Source organism: Syngnathus acus, chromosome 10 (genome assembly GCF_901709675.1).
Source record: "Syngnathus acus chromosome 10, fSynAcu1.2, whole genome shotgun sequence".
NCBI lineage: Eukaryota > Metazoa > Chordata > Actinopteri > Syngnathiformes > Syngnathidae > Syngnathus > Syngnathus acus.
The window spans coordinates 7,411,905-7,432,963 of NC_051095.1; the positions used below are offsets into that span (position 1 = coordinate 7,411,905).

The 21,059-nt window shown below is 43.3% G+C and overlaps 2 protein-coding genes and 1 long non-coding RNA gene across 6 annotated transcripts; 2 read left to right on the plus strand and 1 right to left on the minus strand.

Moving 5' to 3' along the window:
• Positions 1-32: 32 nt before the first annotated feature.
• yif1a (Yip1 interacting factor homolog A (S. cerevisiae)) lies at positions 33-5,416 on the minus strand. 2 transcript variants are annotated; one of them, XM_037261916.1, is made up of 9 exons: positions 5,226-5,416; positions 4,855-4,918; positions 3,680-3,912; positions 3,492-3,596; positions 2,875-2,953; positions 2,361-2,418; positions 2,126-2,281; positions 1,708-1,801; positions 33-1,382 (listed from the first exon to the last, which is right to left on the minus strand). In XM_037261916.1, exons 3-9 carry the CDS (start codon positions 3,869-3,871, stop codon positions 1,224-1,226), a joined length of 843 nt encoding a protein of 280 aa, XP_037117811.1. In that variant the 5' UTR covers positions 3,872-3,912; positions 4,855-4,918; positions 5,226-5,416; the 3' UTR covers positions 33-1,223. The 2 variants fall into 2 exon arrangements, with proteins under 2 accessions (XP_037117811.1, XP_037117810.1); XM_037261915.1 differs by having other exon boundaries at positions 4,866-4,918; positions 5,226-5,413.
• Positions 5,417-11,006: 5,590 nt separating this feature from the next.
• On the plus strand, positions 11,007-11,289 carry LOC119128814. Its single transcript, XR_005099081.1, has 2 exons — positions 11,007-11,103; positions 11,179-11,289. It is a non-coding gene; the product is annotated as an uncharacterized LOC119128814 (long non-coding RNA).
• A 4,006-nt stretch (positions 11,290-15,295) lies between these two features.
• Positions 15,296-20,540, plus strand: fosl1a (FOS like 1, AP-1 transcription factor subunit a). Of its 3 annotated transcripts, none has more exons than XM_037261601.1 (5): positions 15,296-15,365; positions 15,623-15,732; positions 16,738-17,007; positions 18,770-18,877; positions 19,226-20,540. In XM_037261601.1, exons 2-5 carry the CDS (start codon positions 15,628-15,630, stop codon positions 19,745-19,747), a joined length of 1,005 nt encoding a protein of 334 aa, XP_037117496.1. In that variant the 5' UTR covers positions 15,296-15,365; positions 15,623-15,627; the 3' UTR covers positions 19,748-20,540. The 3 variants fall into 3 exon arrangements, with proteins under 3 accessions (XP_037117496.1, XP_037117494.1, XP_037117497.1); XM_037261599.1 differs by lacking the exon at positions 15,296-15,365 and adding an exon at positions 15,372-15,506; XM_037261602.1 differs by lacking the exon at positions 15,296-15,365 and having other exon boundaries at positions 15,372-15,732; positions 16,741-17,007.
• The last annotated feature ends 519 nt before the right edge of the window (positions 20,541-21,059 follow it).

Consider the following 21,059-nt stretch of genomic DNA (forward strand, 5'->3'; position numbering starts at 1 on the left):
TCCACTAAACAAGAGTCCACAATGGCCCACAATTGAATACACAAAGCTGAATACATTTCTTTTCTTTCCTACAAAAAATCCAGAGTGTCATGCTATATTTATATTTCAGATCAATAAAAATCCAGAAAATGATTGGGAAATGGTGACATCATACCAAGATTTATGGAAAGTTCATTCCGCATTATTGACGTATCTCGAGCAGGATTCAGTGTCACGTTTGGATTACCAGTCAGTAAATAAATCTTACTGGTTAACTCCTGTGCAGACTGAGTAACACTACTAGGTCCAACTCGTAGTTCTGTTTCACATGCTAGTAGCCTCCTCATCAAGGATGACAAATGCAAAAGCGGCTGTGCGTGAAGTATTTATCATATATCCTTCAAATCTGGGTTTAAGGAACTGCTACGCTCTTTATCCTGTGTGGTATTACAATTTTGCGTAGTAACGTCTATCCCCCACTATTAGTCCAACTTTTAGCCGTCTAATACACAATTAAACCTCGATACTAAACTACTGTGTTATACTATTATCATCACTAGGCATGTGTCACATACTAGTCAACGTCTGAACCCATCTATTCATCCATTCGTTAGTATCCTCAAAATGCCATCTATTCATTTTTTTTTTTTTTTACTGGTATGCGGTAGTTTACTAGTGCAATAGTAGAACAATATGCCTAACTAGAATTGTTTTTTCAATTCCATGACATTTCTGCATACTAGTCTGACAACTCTGGCGTACTTCTAGGACAACTAGGTTACTCGTGATGCAAAACTGCACAAAATGGCATCTGGTCAGGCAAAGCAGTCGACCATCCATTTAGTAGTATATTAGATGGCCAAACATTGCCCTAGAAGTGGGAGGAGATCTAATGAGACGGATTATGAAGGATATGGGATAAATGACAGAAAAGAGTTTTACTTTTGACAAAGGAAACGAGTTGAATCCAATGATGAAACCAAGCTCTGAATTTGGCAGCCCTTGTTTTAACGAAAAATGTAACGACGGCAGAAAATGAGCTTTTGTCAAAATCACGGCACACTGAAGTATTTTATACGTTTCACACGATTTGGTTAACTCAAACACACAAGTTCCTTTTTACAACTGTTTTGCTAGCTCAACGCGTGCGTACAAATCTCAGCCCGTGGAGAAAGCGGCGAGCACACAGCCACACACGCGCGCTAAAGCACTTGGACGAGCCCGCTCGCGTCAACGCCTCACAGTCACCTGACCAGGTGAGAGGTTAACCAGTAAATGATGATGGGCTGAAAGAGGGCGGTCACCATGGTGATGTACATGCGCACTTGGGGTTTGGCGCTGGTGTTGGTGGACATGGAGTCCGACGTCAGCGACGTCAGGATCTTCATTTTCAGGGAACGCACCTGCACACATTTCACAGTTTCATGACACGTTCGCTTTATTAGGTACACCAGTGCACTAACTACAGTGGTACCTTAACTTAAAGGGGAACATATGAACTGGCAACTCTCCTTGCCCACAGGTGAGAGAATTACAGGACTGTCATTGCGCCATTACCTTGAGTTGCACCATATTGAACTTGAACTCCCTTGTAGATCAATTCTTAGCTCACAGCAAAATCACAAAGAAATAAACAAATAGCAAAGGATTGTAACAAGAAAATCTCAGGAGGTTTTAGCCCTTGTAAGGTACCACCGATTTTTTTATGTGAAGAGACTGAATGCTTACAATGAAGAACATAAGGGCACAAGAGGACCAGGCTAGCGCCACAAAGTAGCCGTCGCTGCCAAATAGCAAGCCGCAGAGCACGGTGAAGATCATTCTGGGGAAAGTATATCAATGTTTAGTAGCCCATAGATCACAAGAGGGACAGAGATATTGGCATACGACTTCTTGCCGTTACCATCAAACCATTCCAGTCGACCACCCGAAATATAATTAAATATTGCTAATTGCTCTGAAAAAAAAAACACTACATCAGCAACCCGAAACCAAGCAATAGCCATTTTTTTTTTTTTTTTTGCACATACAAAATCCTATAAATTGCTTAAAATGATCCAGACATCAGTGATTTTTTTTTTAATAGTCTAGCTGTAGAAACGGAACTCGGACATACACCAAAGATGAGTATTTCCATAATATTTACCCGACATATTTGTATCCGCTGTAGGCAAGAAGGTCAAAAGTGGAGAGGTCGCTGTGTACTGTCAGCAAGTACAAACTGAGGAGCATCACCAAGACCTCAATGATGACCCACACCAAGGCCGTGCTGGCGCAGAGTCCTAGCACCTCGGGACTGAACCTTAACCACAAGTCAATTCAACGCATTAACACGCTAGAAGGTGAGGAACTAGAAAAAAAAAAAAAAAAGAACTTCTTACCTTTTCTGAATGCCAAGGGCCATTCCAGCCAGTAAAATGTAGGTAATAAAAGCCATTGCTAGAACCGCAAAACGGGGCACAAGTCATTAAAACATCCCAAGCTGGTTCTGATGGTGAGTATACTATGTCCAACATTTCAAGAGCTCCCCCAACCACTTGGTCTTTGTATAGAAAACATTTACATTCTCAACTACGAGGAGACCTCCAGCCAGGCGCCACCAGACCATACCTACACAGAATGTTTGTATTGTAACTTATAACTTAACAAAATGTACAATTTCACATGTACCTGCAGCTAAAAAGTGAAGCGTGGACAGTCTCTGACTAAATGACCGAACAAAGTCAGTGAATGGGGTTCCGACTACCAAGAGCCTTTCAAATATTCAGTCTCGCTTTACTGTTTACTGTTAAATGTTTTTCCTCTGCAAGTGGTATGTGTGTGAGGGTTGAGAACTAATTTGTTCATTTAAATTTCAATGTGCAAATTCAAATTGGCTTCTTCATGCTGGCTTACTTGGTATGTAAAGATCAGGTGCGTTGACGTCTTGTCTTGGGGTTAGCGGAGTGTCTCGATGGTAGCGAACTTCCCAATCCTAGTAGAAGTCACCAACTCAATTTAAAACGTGAGCATACCAAATTGGATATTCATTGCTACCTACAGTAAGTAGCAGCAAATATTAGATTCATGGGGGGGGGGAAAAAAAGTTTCAAGCGATTTATTGCCCTTCCAAGTTTACTGTCGATGTAATAAAGAAAACCAAGAGATTTACACCTTGTCCATTTATGACAACCTAAGAATGTTGCCTTAAGAATGGTCGGCTAGCTTAACGCCTACAATAAATGGCATCTATGTTGCCATGCTACAACTCTTTAATTGATTAAATAAAAAAAATGGAGCAGCAACACATGCAGACCAACAGTGCAACACAACTTGCATCGTTACCTTCTGTGAAGCACGACTAACATTAGCGCTGTACCGATGATCTGAGAGAAGTTGAGAGCTGTCAATGAAGAGTGTATCCACCGGACCTTATTATGTAATACTCTAAGGTTCAAAATATCTCTTTGGGGCTCAATAAAGCCAAACAAAATATTATTGAGGAACAGCTATTCATATCATTGTCTGATTACCTGATGCGTGTAAGGGAACATGAGGATCATGAGTTTCTTCAGCACGTATCTGGTGTCCACAGCAAAGAAATATTTCAGCTTGTTTACAGACATAAATCTGCTAATCTGAAAGTCAGAGGAAGTGCAATCGTCAGATGTACATGACCACTTGCCAGAATTAAATACTGAGTGAACACTTTGAATCCCACCTCTTTGTTAACCATGTCCTTGCCTTGGTTGGCCAAGGACGACCCGTACATGACTGCGGCGTTGGCCATGGGATCGGCAAACAAGTTGGTGGCTCCCGCTTGCATGTCGCTCGGGGGCCCCGCCATGTTGTAGCCTGGAGTGTAATAGCCCTGAGTGTTCATGCCTGAGGTGCTGGTGTCATCGAACAACATGGACTCGGCGCCCGTAGGAGTGCCGCGGCCCCTCTGTTTACCTGAGGGAGCAATTGTAGACCACCTCAAACTTGTTCTGTGACAAAGGCTGTAAACATTTGATCTCAACTAAAAATATAGGCATGTATTGTTTCATGTTATACACTTCCTCACCGAATATGATTTTGAATACAAAGTTGCATGTTTTCTCGTTAAAAATTCTGCTGCATATACTGTACTGAGGTCATTTGGGTTTTGCCATGGCATCACTTCAGTATCAGCATTGAGGTGCTTTATACAATTAGACATTAAATTAGAATTTTGGTAGGGAGAAAACAGTAGCAGGATCTTTGTTTTAATAAGGTGTGGCCTAGTAAGTGACATCAGTACTAGCACCTTTAGTCCATTTAGCTAGTTAGTCTGCGTGCGAGTGTCTGGACATGAGTTGTGGTCAACAGCAGGTCCAAACACTCAAAATTCACAAGTGAATTTGAGCTATGAATTACCATTCTGTAACTCTTCCAGTCTCTATGTTGCAACACCCTTTCCTTGACTAATATCCTGCTTGAAGACTTGCAATTGAGTACTTGTTCATTAGTTAGGACTCTTCATGATGTGATGCCATCAAAATGTGAACAGCCTGATGAAAGTGACTGTTTTAATAAAGTAATTAAACAATGACATTTATTATGCAGGGATCAATCACCTGTTGTAAATTTTGCCATTCAGTTGTTTATAGTTCAATGAAAATGTGCTGCGTTCTGAAATGTCACTCGGCAGCCAAATACTGAAACAAGTGTGGTTAACTGGTACAAAATTGCAGTTTACGTTTGTATGCGAGTGTAATTCATGTGGCTCGTGCGTGTATTGTGACTTGAGTGTATCTATCAACTGTATGCATTTAGCGACCGTTATGGAAGTAATAACATTGAATAATTGACAGTTATTAAAAAAATAAAATAAAAAAAAACCATGATTCGTTTGAAGCAACATTGGTGACTCACGGGGCACTTACTTGCTCGGTATCCGTGATGTGGCAAATCCATTGCAAATTCTGGCTGACGTTAGCTTAAAAAAAAAAAACAGTGACACTTCAGCCAATGCGTGCAAACACAATAATAAGCTCATACGCAGTAAGTAAGGATACATGTCATAGCAGTACAATTATAATTGCTGTGTTAAATGCTAATACTTTAGCTACAAAGTTTAACACATACTGCTTGCTATCGAAGCACAGCTGGTAAGTTAAGAGTGAGAATGCGGCGCTCCACAACAAAACAATTTAGCAGAACTACAAATGTCTGATTCAAACTGCGCAATAATTGCCCCGATAATCAACATAATAAAATGAAAAAAAATACGAAAAGGGACTTACCTAGCCCGCTAACGTTAGGTAGCTAGCTACGTGGATCTTCAGACAACCCCGCTTACTCGCTACGATTGGTTTACGTCACGGTGCCTGCGTGGCAATGCACGCACGTACGTACAAACGTAACAAACAAAAAGTACGTACGTAAACTGCGTAGCGCCGTTTGAGGCGTGGCTCAGTGGTGTGGACTTAACTGTTTTACTCTGCCCGCAAATTTCTTCCCCTTTCCTATCTTTTTAAAAACTGTTTCCGTGGTGGCACTGTTTTATGACTTCACATAAAATCCACATACTGATCCATATTGAAATTTACGCCATCTGCTGGTGACATGTGGAACAGCCCAATTCACTCATTTCTATGTGGAGGTTGATTTTTGACCACAACTTTTGAACACAGCGGCCTAGAACAGGGATGGATAATTCCGGTCCTCGAAGATAATTGCAGATAATTAGCAAGGTCTGCAGAAGCTGGATAACAATTCTGATCATTTGAATCAGGTCTGTTGTAGCAGGGAGACCTACAAAACATACAGGACACTGGCCCTTGAGGACCTGAATTGCCCACCCATGACATAGCCGTTGTCCACGTGTTTGTGAACAGTTGGTGATGAGAATGGAGCTTTCTTTGTCACCTCTTTCGCCGTTCCTTGTCATCAGTCCCGATAATTATGCACACCTTGCTATGGGGTGTTGACCTCCTTAAAGTTAAAGTTAAAGTCCCAATGATCGTCACACACACATCTGGGTGTGGTGAAATTTGTTCTCTGCATTTTAACCCATCCCCGTGAGATTTTGATCCATCCCCTGGGGGAGAGGGGATGGATCAAATTCCAACCCCCCAATTCCAACCCTTAATGCTGAGTGCCAAGCAGGGAGGCAAAGGGTCCCACTTTTATAGTCCTTGGTATGACCCAGCCGGGGTTTGAACCCACAACCTTCCAGTCTCAGGGTGGACACCCTACCACTAGGCCACTGAGCTGGTCTAAGACCGCACCCTCCCTCATTACACAAATACACTTCACTTGATATGCTTGAAACCAACAAGCATTCAAGTTTAAACAATCTGATGTTGGAAAATACACATGAAAATGGTAATATGGTCAAAATGCTCACTAACCCAATAATTGTGCACACGGTGTATGTTCGAGTCTGTTATGGGATATTACATTAACTTGTTGTGGGTTGGCATTCTGCATTGGTGTGTGTGTGTGTGTGTGTGTGTGTGTGTGTGTGTGTGTGTGTGTGTGTGTGTGTGTGTGTGTGTGTGCGTGTGTGAGTGTGATGATAAATAAACGACAGTGAGCACGTAGTTCGCGTGTTTGTGAACACAACAGTGCTTGTATGTATGTATGTATGTATGTATTTGTTTTTTTATCCATTTATTTATTTTTCTATGAAAAGTAGCAGTTTTGTAGGTGTCAAACGTTTGACGAGAGTCACGGATTTCCATGTTCCCCCTATAATTGGTTCATCCAAATGCGCAAATCTTACAGGTGTTTTAAACTAATGAACGCCATTGATTGAGATACTATTTATAGCCAGTTGTAGATCCTGAAATGCGCAAACGATGTTAGATTCCACATTTAATCGCACTACATGGTCATACTGTGTTGGCAAAGTGCCAAGCCATTTTGGCAAATTATTTTTGTCCAACTGTCCAGCCAGCCAGCCAGCCTCATTTCAACGAAAACTAGCAATTGTATTTTAAATGAGGCGTAGAAGTTTGCTTCGATAGCTTTGATCGTGTAAAGCGATGAAAGGATTTGTTTGCAGAGCTTTGGTAACCCAAGAAGACATTTAGCGGCGGCAGATACGATATGGAAAACGGACAGAAAAGCTGACGTGGCGGTCAAAGAAAGGGCACGCGAAGAAACAACGGATTGATCCGAAAACAAATAGACATGAAACTCAAGTGAAAATGAAGCTATGGCTCAATCGATTGATAGCTCGCTCGCCTGGTGATCTCGCCAGGTTGCTCTGGATCTGAGTGTGCTCATGTCGGTTGTGAGGAACCTTGCACTCGACCAGTCTGCTCACATCCAAAAATGTTGTGAAGCACAAATACACACTCATTTGCCAAGCGCGCATCAAACTGGTCACCCTTTGCATCTCTGGGCAGCCGAGAGGCAGTTGCAAAACGGTGGCGGGCTCCAAACGTCTTTGCACTGTGATATTTACATGAAGACATGAAGCGAACCAATTGTGTGCGTGTCATTATCTCGGACGCATTCCTCAGTGACTCCTGCGGCAACCGTGAGAGTGGATATTTGCAATCTATCACTTTGCCAACAGCAGTCGTGAATATGATGCAACATTGGCGTAAGAGAAATACAAAAAACGCTTGCAGGTGGTTGAAGGGGGGTGGAGGGAGGTCGAGGGCTTCAGCTTTGCCTTTGTCCTCTGATGCAAAGGAGCAGGGCTGTCAAAGGTGCGGACCGCGGGCCAGATCACAAAGTGATGTTTGAAGGCTTTGAATTCTGACGATGTCGCTGCTCAACCCGGAGACAAAAGGTCATTCATTATGAGTGTGATTCCAGACGTTTCCATTGCAAAGTTGCTTGCCAAAATATAAAAATGTAAAATAAAAAAGTAAGTAATGTATGTCATTTATTTCATTTTTGTTTGATTTGTTTTGAATCCACTTCAAAGAATTTGTGCCAATACTGGTTTTGTGGGTTAGGGAGCTACCAGCCTCCTGCTACCTCTGGAGGAACTATAACAGAGTATACTCAAGCATGATTTTTTTTTTTTTTTAGATCAATTAAAAATAATGAAAATAATCGAAAACATTCATTCATTCAGTCATTCATAATCCACTTGAAAGAATGCGTGCCAATACCGATTTTATGTTATGCAACCGCTGGACGAACTATAAGAGACTAAACTCAAGCAGATCGATGGGAAGACAGGTAGTATCGTGATCATTTTAAGCCGACTCCAAAACAAGCGTGGCGCGCCATTTCGCACATTTGGCTGACTCATTTGCCTGTTTGTCCTGAACTATTTGACTGATGGCGGACGGCAGTCATAAAGTTGGTCGCCTTGCAACAACTTGCAAGCCTTCACAGACGCTTTGACATCAAGCTAAGCGCGCGTGGGCTCCGCGTGTCAAAGCGGCGTGACGTCACGCACGTTGCGGCTAGTAGGGAGCGCTCGCGTTCGATCGTCACTTGATTCGCTTGTCGAGTCGGAGCAGCCAGCCAGCCAGCCTCCCAGCCTGCCAGCCAGCCAGTCAGTCAGCCAGTCAGCCAGCCAGCCAGCCAGCCAGCCAGCCTGCCAGCCAGCCTGCCAGCCAGCCAGCCAGCCAGCCAACCAACCTGCCAACCAATCTGCCAACCAACCAGTCAGCAACCTGCCAACCAACCAACCAACCAACCAACCAACCAACCAGCCAGCCAGCCAGCCAACAGCAGCCAGCAGCAGCCAGCCACCAGTCTCTCTCTGTCTCTCTCTCTGTCTCTCTCTCTCTCTCTGTCTCTCTCTCTCTCTCTCGCTCTTACGCGGAACTCCTCGTCAGAATGAAGCTCGTGACAATCATTTTGCTCCTCTGCGTCCACTCGGCAGGTAGGAAAGGTTTTCACACTTTGGACGCAGTCCGATGTCAATTGAATCAAGTTGGTCAAAAGCGTCAAGCGATAAAGTCAATCAAAAGGACTGTGCATCTTGAAGCCAATAAATGCATTGTCATCAAAGCGTAAAGCAAAGACAAGCGATGCTGATTTGAAAAAGGGCCACTTTGTTGTTGTGACGCTTGCAATGTCTTAACCCTTCATTTTGGAAATTCGGACGTCGTCGATTGGCAAAATGGCTCGCCGAAAGCAAAGTGCACAAATGACAAAGAAAGCTCAATGCGAAACTGTGTTTGGAGGATTGTTTTGTGCCTTGAATTTGTTTCTAAGTAGCTTTCTGTCTGTACAATCCTTGGTGTCCTTTTACACCGTGGGAGTAAGCGCATGCGCTGGCTGGCCACCTCTGCTTTTCCAGATCCGGCAGATTGCAAAGGCGAGAAGGGTCTGGTGAAGTTCTGCGATGGAGGCGACAAGCTCGAAATAACAATCGCCACCACTGAGACCGTCATATGGAACTTCGGAGAAGGCAGCCTCCCACCAGGAAACAAAGTAGATACATCAGATGCATCCAAAACGGTTATGACGTTGCCCAACCTGAAAGCAGAGCACACTGGCTTGTACACGGCCACCTACCCGGCGAGCAAGGAGGACAAGTTCACCATCATTGTTGAGGCCGGTGAGTTGCACGACCATTTGATTTTGTGAGCAAATTGAGATGGAAAAAAGCCAGTCACATCCATCTGCGTGTGTACTTTGTGATTTGGACGCCTGCGCTTGGACTTTGCTACGAAGGTGAATAACTCTATACAACTGTTTTGGGCTTTTTCAGTCACGTGCACCATAAATGAGGCGTGCGATGTCGCGACGGGTGCCTCCATCAAATTGGACTCAGGACTAGTCTCAGGTGTTTCCTGGATCTTTACGGCAAGTGGTGGTAGTACTGAGACTGCTGTCGGTGAGGCTGAGAAGTTCACCAACGACAAGAAAGTGTTGGGCCTCTTCAACATGAAAGCAGCTGAAAGCGGGAAGTACACGGCCAAGAAGGCAGGCTCACCAGACGTTGAGTTTCCAGTCAGTGTCAGTGATCGAAGTAAGTTTGGCGTCGCGGCTCTCGCTCTCCTTTTGCTTGATGCGAACGATACCACCACGTGTGGCTGTTGGAAGTCTGGATCGAGGTAGCCGCTCAAACAACGACGGGATTGAAAAGAAGAGCTGCTGCCATTTTGTTCTCCTTTCAAACTAAATCGACGTGATCAATGCACTTTTTCTCACCCTTGTTAACAACGTCAAACTGTTGTTCAGCCCGCCATTTTTTTGAAGGGCCAGCCACCCTCTCCGACGGCATTTGTTCCCGTGGCGGCCGGCGCAGGATGATGACATGAGATGAGGGGGCCCTTGGTTCCCGCCCTTGAAATTGAGTCTCATTTCCTCTTTCCAACAGCTCATGTCTCCAGCGTCAAAATCAAGAAGCAAGGGGGCAAAGCTCGCGTGTGTCCAGACGACAAGGTGGAGTTTGAATGCACCGTCATCGGTGATGCCAAACCCTGCACTTGGACCAAGAACAAGGCTGCCATCCCTCCCAGCACAAATATTGAGACCACCAATGTCAACAAGTTGACCATCAAGAAAGCGACTTCTGGTGACACCGGTAGTTATGCTTGCAAGGTCCAGGGCTACTACAGTGATGCTCTGGTGACTAGCCGCGGCGTAGTTCTCACCGTCCAAGGTGAGTACGCCGCCATTTCTTGGGTTGACGTGTTAGGAGGGGGGGGAGGGGGGGCCTTGGAAAGCACCATCCCATTGAATTTGCCCGCCCCTTGCAAAGCGTGACTTCCTGTTTTTGACAGATTCCCAAGCCGTCTCCGACGTCCGCATCACCCAGGAGGGCAGAACCCTCACGTGTGTGGCCACCGGTGCCGTCAAACACTTCAAGTGGCAGATGGATGGGACGAAAGTCCCTCCACAGCACGGCTCAGTGGGCGGTGTTGACTCAGTGTTCAATTTGACCCCGAAGGCCAAAGGCAACTTTGTTTGCGAGGCCACCGGCTGCAATGGCCACGCCGAGAAGTCGAGTTCTTTGGCGTCGGCGGGGGCGCTGGCTCTGACACCAACAAGGAGGAGGTGGACCAATGGAGGTGAGTACTTGCATGTCTGTCAGTGGGCAAGCCCCGCCACCGCCAATGTTTGCCATCTTTGCTCTAGATGGGTCCCAACCAGGAAGTGGCCCCCAGGGCGCGTCCACCTCCGTCGCTCTGCTGCTGATAAGCGTCCTCGTTGAGCTCTACGTGATGATGCTGTAGACCCGGCGGCCGCCGGGTGAGTTGCCATTTTATTTGCTTTGTTCTTGCTTCTTCCCCCCCCCCAACCGGCTGTTTGTCTGCTTTTCCTCAGACGAGAGATCCTGGAGGCGTCGACGTTGCGAGTGGCGCGCCCTTCCATTTTTCTTTTTTCATTTATTCGTTCAGCAATCAAAATATTCATTCATTAATTCAGCAATAAAATAAAAAATAAAAAGCACAGAAAGCGGATCGGGAGAGGCGGGAGGCGGCGGCGTTGACGGCGGCGCGAGACCCTCGCGCAATGGAAAACCTCGTCCATCTGGCGCAAGGGAGGGCAACGCGTGACGCCCTGAGCGGTTGGCCTTCGACTGTTTGCAGCGGGGGAGTGGTGCGGGAAAGCGCTTTTCTTTTTTGGTCTTATTCAATGTTCTTCTACTTACTCAATGTATTATGCTATTTACAATTGATTATGTGATTGCATCGGGTGGGGAGGTTGGCAAACGTTTCGTTTGGACGCTCTGGAAGGAAGGTAGTCAACGCGATTGGGCGAATTTGATGGTGCGACTCTTTTTTTTCTTCTACTTATTACAGTTTTATTCGACTTGATTATATCATTGAACTTACGCATTGGGGCTGTTGGCAACCGTTGTGTTTCGACGCTCTGGAAGGAAGGTGATCAACGCGATTGGGTGAATTTGATGGTGCAACTTTGCATTTGCATTTGCTTTCAACAAACGCATTAGATGGAAGGGCTTGCTTGAATCCGAGGGCGCAACTTTGCGTTTGCTTTGTACGCATCGGAAGGGATTGCTCGAATTGGATGGTGCAACTTTGCATTGGTGTCTGTCATGTATCGATGGACTCGGAACCACAATAAAGTCTTCATCGTCCCACTTGGTGTGTTTCTTCACGACGGCTTTTGTGTGTTGTCTGTTCACGACGCCATCTTGTGGCCCGACGTGCCGGGGCTTAGATTGCAGACGAGTGAAATCGATGGTGCAAATTGGAAACGCAAAGGCTTGATGTACCAAAACATCCTGCCGCATAACGACAGTACAATAGAATAGGCTACAAAGACTTTTGGGTTTTGTTTTTACCATCAATATACGATATGGTTTGGACACAATTATATTCATCCCCTCAGTGCTCTTCATCCATCCCACAGCCACCACTCGTGGCAACAGAAACTCCTGGGAAATGTGGTTGACTTCAGGCGAAACACTACCGCCTGTGTCCCATATGGTGTCGCCATAATCAAGACGAACTGAAACTTGTCGAGTGGGCCGTTGAATGAGATCAATTTTTGAGGAACTCCAGTTCTGCCTTACGGTTTTGAGTCTCGTCCCCTCAAACTGTGTCAAAATTACACAACGAATACATTTCTCAGCACGAAAATGACCGACTGGGGCATGTGACTTATGTCACGGTAGAAGAGTGCGACGTGACTGCCGTAAAACAGTTAGTTGTCGGAAAAACGTTGTGCGTGTGTGCGTGTGCACGTGTCCGCGCCTGCGTGTGTGTGTGCGTGTGTTGTATAGGATGAGTGTGGGCGTGTGGTAGTGTGTGAGTAAGTGAATAAATATGGTGATTTTTGGGTGAGTGAATTGCAATGGAATCCCCAACTTCCTTCACTTTTGGAGAAAACGTGAAGTCAACTTAACTAACTTTATATGTAAATTTGTTAGACTAAAAAGATAACTAACTGAGACTGGTGAGGCAAATCTCTGCACTGATTGGCATCTGCATGCTAAAAATACTGTATTACTTGTGAAGCGCTAGATGTTGAAAATATGTTCAAACTACTTTATGAAGACAATAAGTATTTACAGTATATAACTATAATTGGATTGGATTGTGCAGTTAGAGGCCCAATGTGACATTACTAGTCATGGAAAAATTGACCAGTAAGCTACAATCGTTCTACTTGCACATTGAATTGTTTTACAATAATGGCTTTGCATGTGATTACCACATGTTTTAATAACTTCAGGCAGGCGTTGGTTGAACATAATTGGGTGAAAGGCCGACATGTAACGGCACGTAAAACGTCGAGACGCGGCGCGTGTCATCATGACATTCCAGCAGCTTGAGTCATGTGACACTCACCTTTAGCACACACACATACACACAACCACACACACACGCGCGCACACACTCACGCGCGCACACACACGCACACACTGCAATGGCGGCGTACACTAGGAAAACACGCACTTCTTGTGAATGATCCCTCATCATTACTACAGGGTGACACCCGTCGGGGCGTGTAGAAAGTCCACGAGCTGTTGGCATTTTCACTTTGGCCCTCATGTGACCCTAACAGAGACTTGTGCCATAATAAAGCAACAAAAGTGCACTTTCTGTTTCACGGCCTCCGTTTTTCCTCATCGAGTCATTGTCAGAATGATCTTGTCCCAGTAGTCAGTGTCATCAAAATCTTTCGTAGGGACTTCCCTGGCTATTCATTTTAATCCGACCTCTATCACCTCACAATGATGGAAACCATACTTAAAGATTTTTAATGCTACTCGTTGTTGACGTTTATGCCAAAAAGCAAACATATAAACAAGCAGAGCATGACACGCTGTGTTTTTGAAACAACCGAACAACAATGACATGCTAACGGTTAATATTGATAACCTTTCAAACAAAATGGCATCGCGACATATGCTGACACAGTACTCGCTGACATATTCTCTATTTTTGTGGAAAAGGGAATTCTGTTAAAGCATCTTGCTGAGTCATTTACATGAGTAGTAAAAGTACTATTCTTTATCTGTGTCTGCATAACTGTATGTAAATTTGCTCACGGAGGTCAAGGCAGGCACACCAGAAGGAGCAGCACTATGAAAGGGAATTGCAGCATTAAATAAATCACCGCACACACATTGTTTAATTATTTGCATTCTATTTAAAAATAAAACCTGATTAATTTAAGAATCTGTTCTGTAGTTGAAGTTGCACGAAATCATGAAGGCCCTGGGCAGATGACATTGACATGATTGGACAAAAAAAAAAGAAAAAAGAAAAAATCCCACCAACATATATTGGAAGCAGGGAAGTGCCACCCACTGAAAATAATGGACTGTTGGGAATAAGTTACTACAATTTCATGGAACAAATACTAGCACTAAGGTAGTAACCGGCTACCACTGATCAGAAGTAACACGAGACGTTGGTGCAAGAGTCAGCAGCTAGGAGTCAGCCCATGCCGGGAACTCTACATGTCCTCAGGGGAACCACAAACTCAGCAGCTGTTGTGACAGTAATGAAACTTACAACGTATAGCTTTTACTTTTTTTTTTTTTTGTCTTTGGCCGTAGGTGTAACAGTAGTGTTGATCAGCACAAAAAGCTGATATTGAAGAAGGATGGAGATGTAATACGCTTTTGTGGCAACAGGTATGACTCATCTCCACAGGCATGCGTGCACATTAATGTGGTTTGTGAAGAGAGAGTTACTCTCTAAAAATCTTCACACCCTCAATTGTGAGTTTCATAATTAGCCTAGTGCACAACCTTCACATTATCACTAACCATTGTTGTAGCATAATGTACAAAAGACAGCTTTTTAATGAGACATCTGTAGGCATTTAAACCACAAAAGTTAATCCACAATACCCTAGTCTGTTATTGGGCACCAATATTGAAATATTTTACCTAATGAAATGTCTTTGCCAGTGTCAAGTCAAGCAAAATTTATCTATAAATTTACTCTTACTGAATATTTTACCCTCTTCCAATTTATTTTTTTACTCTGTGTTCACAGTGGGACTAAATAGATTTATTTTAGAGTAAAATGTATTCTATAAAATTTATTGTATACACAGTATATTATATTTTATTTCTGTGAATTTGCCTTGTATTACTTATTTTGATTTTTGTGTGTGCTCCAAGTTTTATGATCAATCGATCTTACGTACAGCTATCGCTGATATACTGAACTTTCAGTGACTTTCAGTGACTAACTCAAACTAAGACTTACTCACTGACAATAAGCGAGTGATTTTTTTTCATAGGCTCAAAATACTTAGTGTCGACAGAAGTCTGCATAACGAGACACCAAAACGTGTTTTCTCCTAAAAGTATTAACAGTGGTCGCTGTGGCTGTGAGCTTTCAAGTATCCCGGCAGAAGGAAACTCTCACCATATTAGGTAAATGACGTCACATCACGTGTCTGAATTCCGCGAGAGATTCCAGACAACATTATTTCCCGTAAACGGGGAGGGGCGTGGCGAAACTGCAGTCCCAGTTTAAGAGTTTACAACGGCACAATCATCGCCACACTATGATTTCTAGGTGAGTGACTCATCATCATATGATACGCTGAGGTTCGTTTCTAGACGTTTGAGGACCCGTGAATTAAAAACAAGACGCTTATTTCTTGCTCTAACACCCCTCCCATTCTTCACTGCTTGGACTCGACCGACTTACCTCCGAGTGGGTTCACTTTGAATGTGAAAGTTTCTTTTTTAACATTCACGTGGACTACACCATACCATCTCCAAATACTTTAGGAGTAGTTATTTGATTTTGTTTCTTAAATATTTCAACAGAAAGGATGTACCGAGGTCACGGACGAGCCAACCCGGCGTACACGGGCGGCGCTTCTGGGTCAAATTCCGCTTCCCTGGAAAGCACCACCACTTCCACTACACAAGAGCAGGTAGGCCGATATACACTTGCTGTCATTACCCATTTGCCTAATGATCATAATCGCCTATTAACATATGTTCATATTGTAATGAACACAATTTGCGATTAGCGTCAGTAAATTAGCATCCCTCTTCTTCTGTATCGAATCTCTTCTTGATTGATCTTGGCTGATAAATTAAAGGAAATTAAATAAAATGTCCATCTATTATAGACAGTTGAATGAATGGAACAGAAAGATTCTGAAACCACCACAAGTTGTTTGCGTTGTCCACCATTTATTTGCCTATGCAGTGACTCTCCAATACCTTCAGGGGATATGAGCAGAGCCCAATCGGGAGTTGCAAATAATTGTAAATATTTGATGAGGCCTTTTAATTGCCATGAAACCCAAAAACAACAACAAAAAGTTGAGAAAAGACGAACCGGGTGCAAAAACGCAAACAATCAAGGGTTTTCTCAAATAACGGTGGGGGGGAATCAAATTGGTGAATTCGCCAATACTGACTATGCAATCTGTCATGCTATTAAAAATGGTTCAGTTCGACTGAATTTGTCCCAAACTTATTTGTTGACGACAAAAGTATCTAAAGTTGTGCTATACAAGCATCTTGTAGTATTTATTATTGGTAATAGTAAAAATGTTTTGCTCCATTGCTCACTCCCTATCAACAGAAATATAGGGTATCATGATGTTTTTGTGATTTTTATTTGGTGGTGTGTGCTGTGGAAGTGTTTTTCCCAAAGAAACATTGGAAACTTTTCATGGGAATTTACAGCAATGGGAATTGAGGGTCATTTCATGGAAAATTAGAACATTGTTTTGTTTTATTTAGACGTCCATATAACACCAATAGCTTTCCTTTTCCATATGTGAGGGCATTCCAGTGTCATAAAATTGACAGAGTTGTCTTTGACATAGATTCTTGAGCCAAACAGCCCACTAAATAGCACCAAATTTTGCATTTATTTTGCATTGATTAGAATAAGAAGGCCTGATTCCTGTGATTTTTGACAGAAGTTCACCATGGCCAGCTCCAGCCAATTTGTTCCAAGCCTCAACGCCATCACGACTAACCAGGATCTCCAGTGGCTGGTCCAACCCTCCCTTATGCATCCGCCAGGTCCTTCCCGCTCCCCGGTGCCACCTTACCCGTCCCTGTCCAGGACATGCCCGCAGGGTCCGCCGCCTCCGCCACCCTCCCATTTGCACTTCATCCGTCCAGGCGTCATCAGAGCGAGCGCCAACCAAGCGGCGGGTACGACACGGCGTAGGAACGACGAACACGTAAGACAAAAATAGTCGTGGCCTTTCTGATGCAACCTATGTCAGTTGTGAGGAAAATGAGTCAATGGTTGATCAATGTATGTCAAAAGTAGTGCGTAGTATCCTGTGACACTCACTGCGCTGTCCCAATTGGACTTGCACAACAAATTTGTGGAGACACTGACGAATTAGACTTTTTTTTTTTTTTACTGGCAAGCACACTCCGTTTGCACAAATTGAACAAAGATTACTGTATTTATCTATTTATTTATTTGTTTGTTTGTTTATTTCCTCATGAGTTGACATTGACGTAATATTGACAAAGTCAAATAATCCCTTAGGACAAGCAAACATTAATAGCAGTTGCGCAATGAAAAAAAAAAAAAGGCAGCCATCTGACACTATTCAACAGTTGAGCATTCTGGAAAAAAAATCCTCTGCATTAGAAAGTACAAACATTTTGTTCCTGCATTGTATTACCGGTAGGAATATTTCCCAGGTATGCCAGATAGATGCTTTCGACTCGCAACTTTGTCAAAATACGTCTGTAACTTTTTTATCATAGGCAGGTGATGGCCTTGACATTAAAAAAGGACCAGAACCATAACAAGAGAACAGTACACGTCTGTGTTGATTCTCAGTCACCCTGGTCATGCTTATCAGCAAAATGTTGAGATTGATACAACTGCTGGGAAACAAAATCATGCTTATCAGCAAAATGTTGAGATTGATACAACTGCTGGGAAACAAAAACAACGTTGACTTGATTCATTCTTTGCCTATAAACAGAGTCGGGCTGGGTATTGTTAAAAACCTCACAATTCAATTCACTTTTAATTGCTTTGGTTGTGATTTAATTCGATATCAATTCTTCCGATTGTGATTCTATTTTGTTTTACTTTTGTATTTGAATACATTTTCAGAATGTATTTATATTAGCGCCATAGTTGAACCAGTACACTATCTACTCGTTTTTTCTTGTTTCTACGCAAAATCTATACTCCTAGTCAAGTACAGTACTTTTCTCAGAAAAAAAAAATTGCCACATTTATTTTCTCGTAGTGTAACTTGCACAGGAAGTGGACTCGTAGGTGACTCACAGGGCTCGCAAGTCATGGAGCATGACTCACACCTGAGTCACCGTTGTGCTCTAAGAGTGACTCATCAGTCTTTTGAAAGAGCGGGAAACTGTAGAACCATAGAAGCGCTTCAATCCGCTGCCAGTCAGCACCAATGCTGGATGGAGGCCGAGTCGGGGTGCAGCACAGACACAAAAGCAGGCACATTTCAAACATTTTCTGCTATGACTCATCAAGTAGCTTGGCAATTTCTTCTGTGTCATCATGATTGTACTGTTTTTTTTTTGTTTTTTGACTACTGCCTGCTATTACCTTTCACATTTTAAATTATCTTTAGTCACAGCAAGAAGATTTTCAAGGTGACTCACACCGCTACATAGATAATATACCAGTATATACGTATATAGACTGTAGTAGAGATACTCAAATAATACAAGAGAAGCATTGAAGCAGAATTAAAAAAAGATGAGAAGGTTAAGATGGTACATGTTGGTATGCGCTAAATAATAAATACTATAGCCTATTTATACTACAGCATTTCTAAATTTATTATCATACTTCAGATGCCCGATGCTAAAGCCCGACAAGATAAAGAGCCTCCGTTCATTTTGACCTCATTCCTTTCGTTAAAGTTAGCAAAGTCGCTTCTGTTGGGATTGTTACTTTAGTATTTGTGACTAATTATTCCTTGTTGTTGCTTTCAGTTGTCTCACGAGGAGCTGGAGAGACGGAGAATAAGGAGAGAGCGCAACAAACTGGCGGCGGCCAAATGCCGCAATCGCCGTCGGGAGCTGACCGATACACTGCAAAACGTGAGTGTACAGATACGGCAAAACTGAAAGACGGGTGAAAGTAGTCATTTCCAACAGTCCATTTCTGGCGACTGGTTGATTTCAAACAAATCAAATAATAACAAAATAACAACACTTCTTACCTATCGTCCTCTGGCATTTCAAAGAAGTAGAAAAGTGATGCTTTGTTGCCATCTTGTGGCATCTAAGACTTCAACAACTACGTTGGAAACCTTTGGTGGGATGTCATTGATTTGTGGATTTTTGCTATTAGCGAGGGAACACTAGGGAATGTAATTATTGAAGGGTATTTGAAAGCGTTTTGGTCTCAGGCCCTAAATTTCATTTTGGTTGTTTGGTGTGTTTTAGGAGACCGACCAGCTGGAGGATGAAAAGTCACGTTTGCAGAAGGAGATAGGCGAGTTGCAAAAGCAGAAAGAGAAGCTGGAGCTGGTCCTGGAGGCTCACCGTCCCATCTGCAAAATCCAAGACTCCGACTCCGACTCGGATGCCAGCGCCGCGCTCTCGTCCTTGGCGGGCATCAAGATGGAGCCCGAGGACTACAGTGTGCCCGGACCATCGCGACTCAAGCAGCCCGCCAAGGCAGAAAGGCCCAAACCAAAGATCACCATCCCCATCAAGACGTCCTCCTCATCTTCATCATCAACCCTGGCCGTCAGCCAAGAGTCTGAGTCCCTGCACACCCCCGTCCTGACCTCCACTCCCTCCCTCACCCCCTTCACGGCCAGCATGATTTTCACGTACCCCTCGGCCCCGGTGGATGCCCCTCATCAGGCCCCGCAGCCTTGCGGCGTGGCGCACCGACGCAGCAGCAGCAGCGGCGATCAATCGGATCACTCCCTGCACTCGCCCACCATCCTCACACTGTGACTGACGACGTGATTGCAACCGACCATTTCAAATATCTTTTTTTTCTTTTTTTGGAAAAGGCATTCGCTCTCCAGGGGTTGTCAAACTTTTGAGGTTCAGGGTAAAAATGTTAAAAGAGCCCCCTGAAAGTCAAAGTAATCCCATGTGTATGAATTCAAAGCTGCACAATTGATTTTAATTGTCCCAAAATGAAGGTAACAAGCAGAAATTGTTTTATGATGTTGTTTTATTGGTGCATAGTAGGTATGCAGTTTTTGAAAAAAGTATAACATAACAATTTTTTTCTGGCAAATGATTTTTTTGGGTCCCCAAAGCTGCTGCTCGCAGTCCCCCTAGGGCTCCTCGGGCCCCTGTTTGAGAACCACCAACCTACCCAAGCAACATCAGGATACACTCATTATGCTTTTACTTTATGGAGATTTTCTCATCTAAATCTATTATACCTCTCATTTGCAAGTGGCACAATTGTATTGAAATGAACAATGCATGCAGAATATTTTATCAAAGTATATTTTGATCATTTTAATTTTTAAAATTGAACTTTTATGCCAATGTTACATCACAGAGTGTAACATTATTATGGAAGGGAAAGTTATTCTTAGCTATATATATTTTTTCTTTTAGTTTATTCCTTATTGACCACTAAGGCTGGGCCGTAGGAGTTAATAGCGAGCGTATTTATTTGCGAGAGGGTAATATATTTTTTATAATGGGTGGGCAGTGCCTTACTTTTCAGCTTTGAGCTCAGCATTGTTTCAAAGACTATAATAAAGACTTTCACAACGCCTCAATTGCTTCTGATGTCATACGTGTACATGTACAATATTGAAAATCACATTACTTATACTTTGTGAACTCTTTGCCCTCACCAGTAAAACACTAATTCAGCACACTCGTAGCACAAATGCACATTTCTAGTGAGAGAAATCTGTGCAGTATTTGACAGCTAAACCCTACATAGTTGAAAGTTAGCACTACACTAACAATATTAGTGAAGTGCAGACTAGTGCAGTTTTTCCTCACTACAGTAGTAAACGCAGTTGTTTTACTAGTGCGCCCAAGTCATCGATTAGTTTGTAATCATTCAATCCTAACAAGCTATTCTAGCAGTCTACAATCCATCTGATTCCATCGTCTCGCCGTTGCCATGCCAATGTAATCTGCCTAGTGACTTCACAAACGAGACCCACTGGAACATTAACTACTGAATTTTCTTCACATTTTAGTTTTGCATGGAATATGCGCCTCGGCTCAAAACCGGGGAGCAAAAACTGCACTTACTCAACATTATGATCCCGGATAAGTGCAAAGA

Excerpts from the sequence above, each read along its gene's own strand:
- fosl1a (XM_037261601.1), top strand. The coding sequence starts at position 15,628 with ATGTACCGAGGTCACGGACGAGCCAACCCGGCGTACACGGGCGGCGCT. Across the intron at positions 15,733-16,737 it reads CTTCCACTACACAAGAGCAG|AAGTTCACCATGGCCAGCTC; the intron begins GTAGGCCGATAT and ends GATTTTTGACAG. Across the intron at positions 18,878-19,225 it reads TGACCGATACACTGCAAAAC|GAGACCGACCAGCTGGAGGA; the intron begins GTGAGTGTACAG and ends GGTGTGTTTTAG.
- yif1a (XM_037261915.1), bottom strand. The coding sequence starts at position 4,896 with ATGGATTTGCCACATCACGGATACCGAGCAA. Across the intron at positions 3,597-3,679 it reads AGGACATGGTTAACAAAGAG|ATTAGCAGATTTATGTCTGT; the intron begins GTGGGATTCAAA and ends TCTGACTTTCAG. Across the intron at positions 1,802-2,125 it reads AGCGGATACAAATATGTCGG|AATGATCTTCACCGTGCTCT; the intron begins GTAAATATTATG and ends TACTTTCCCCAG.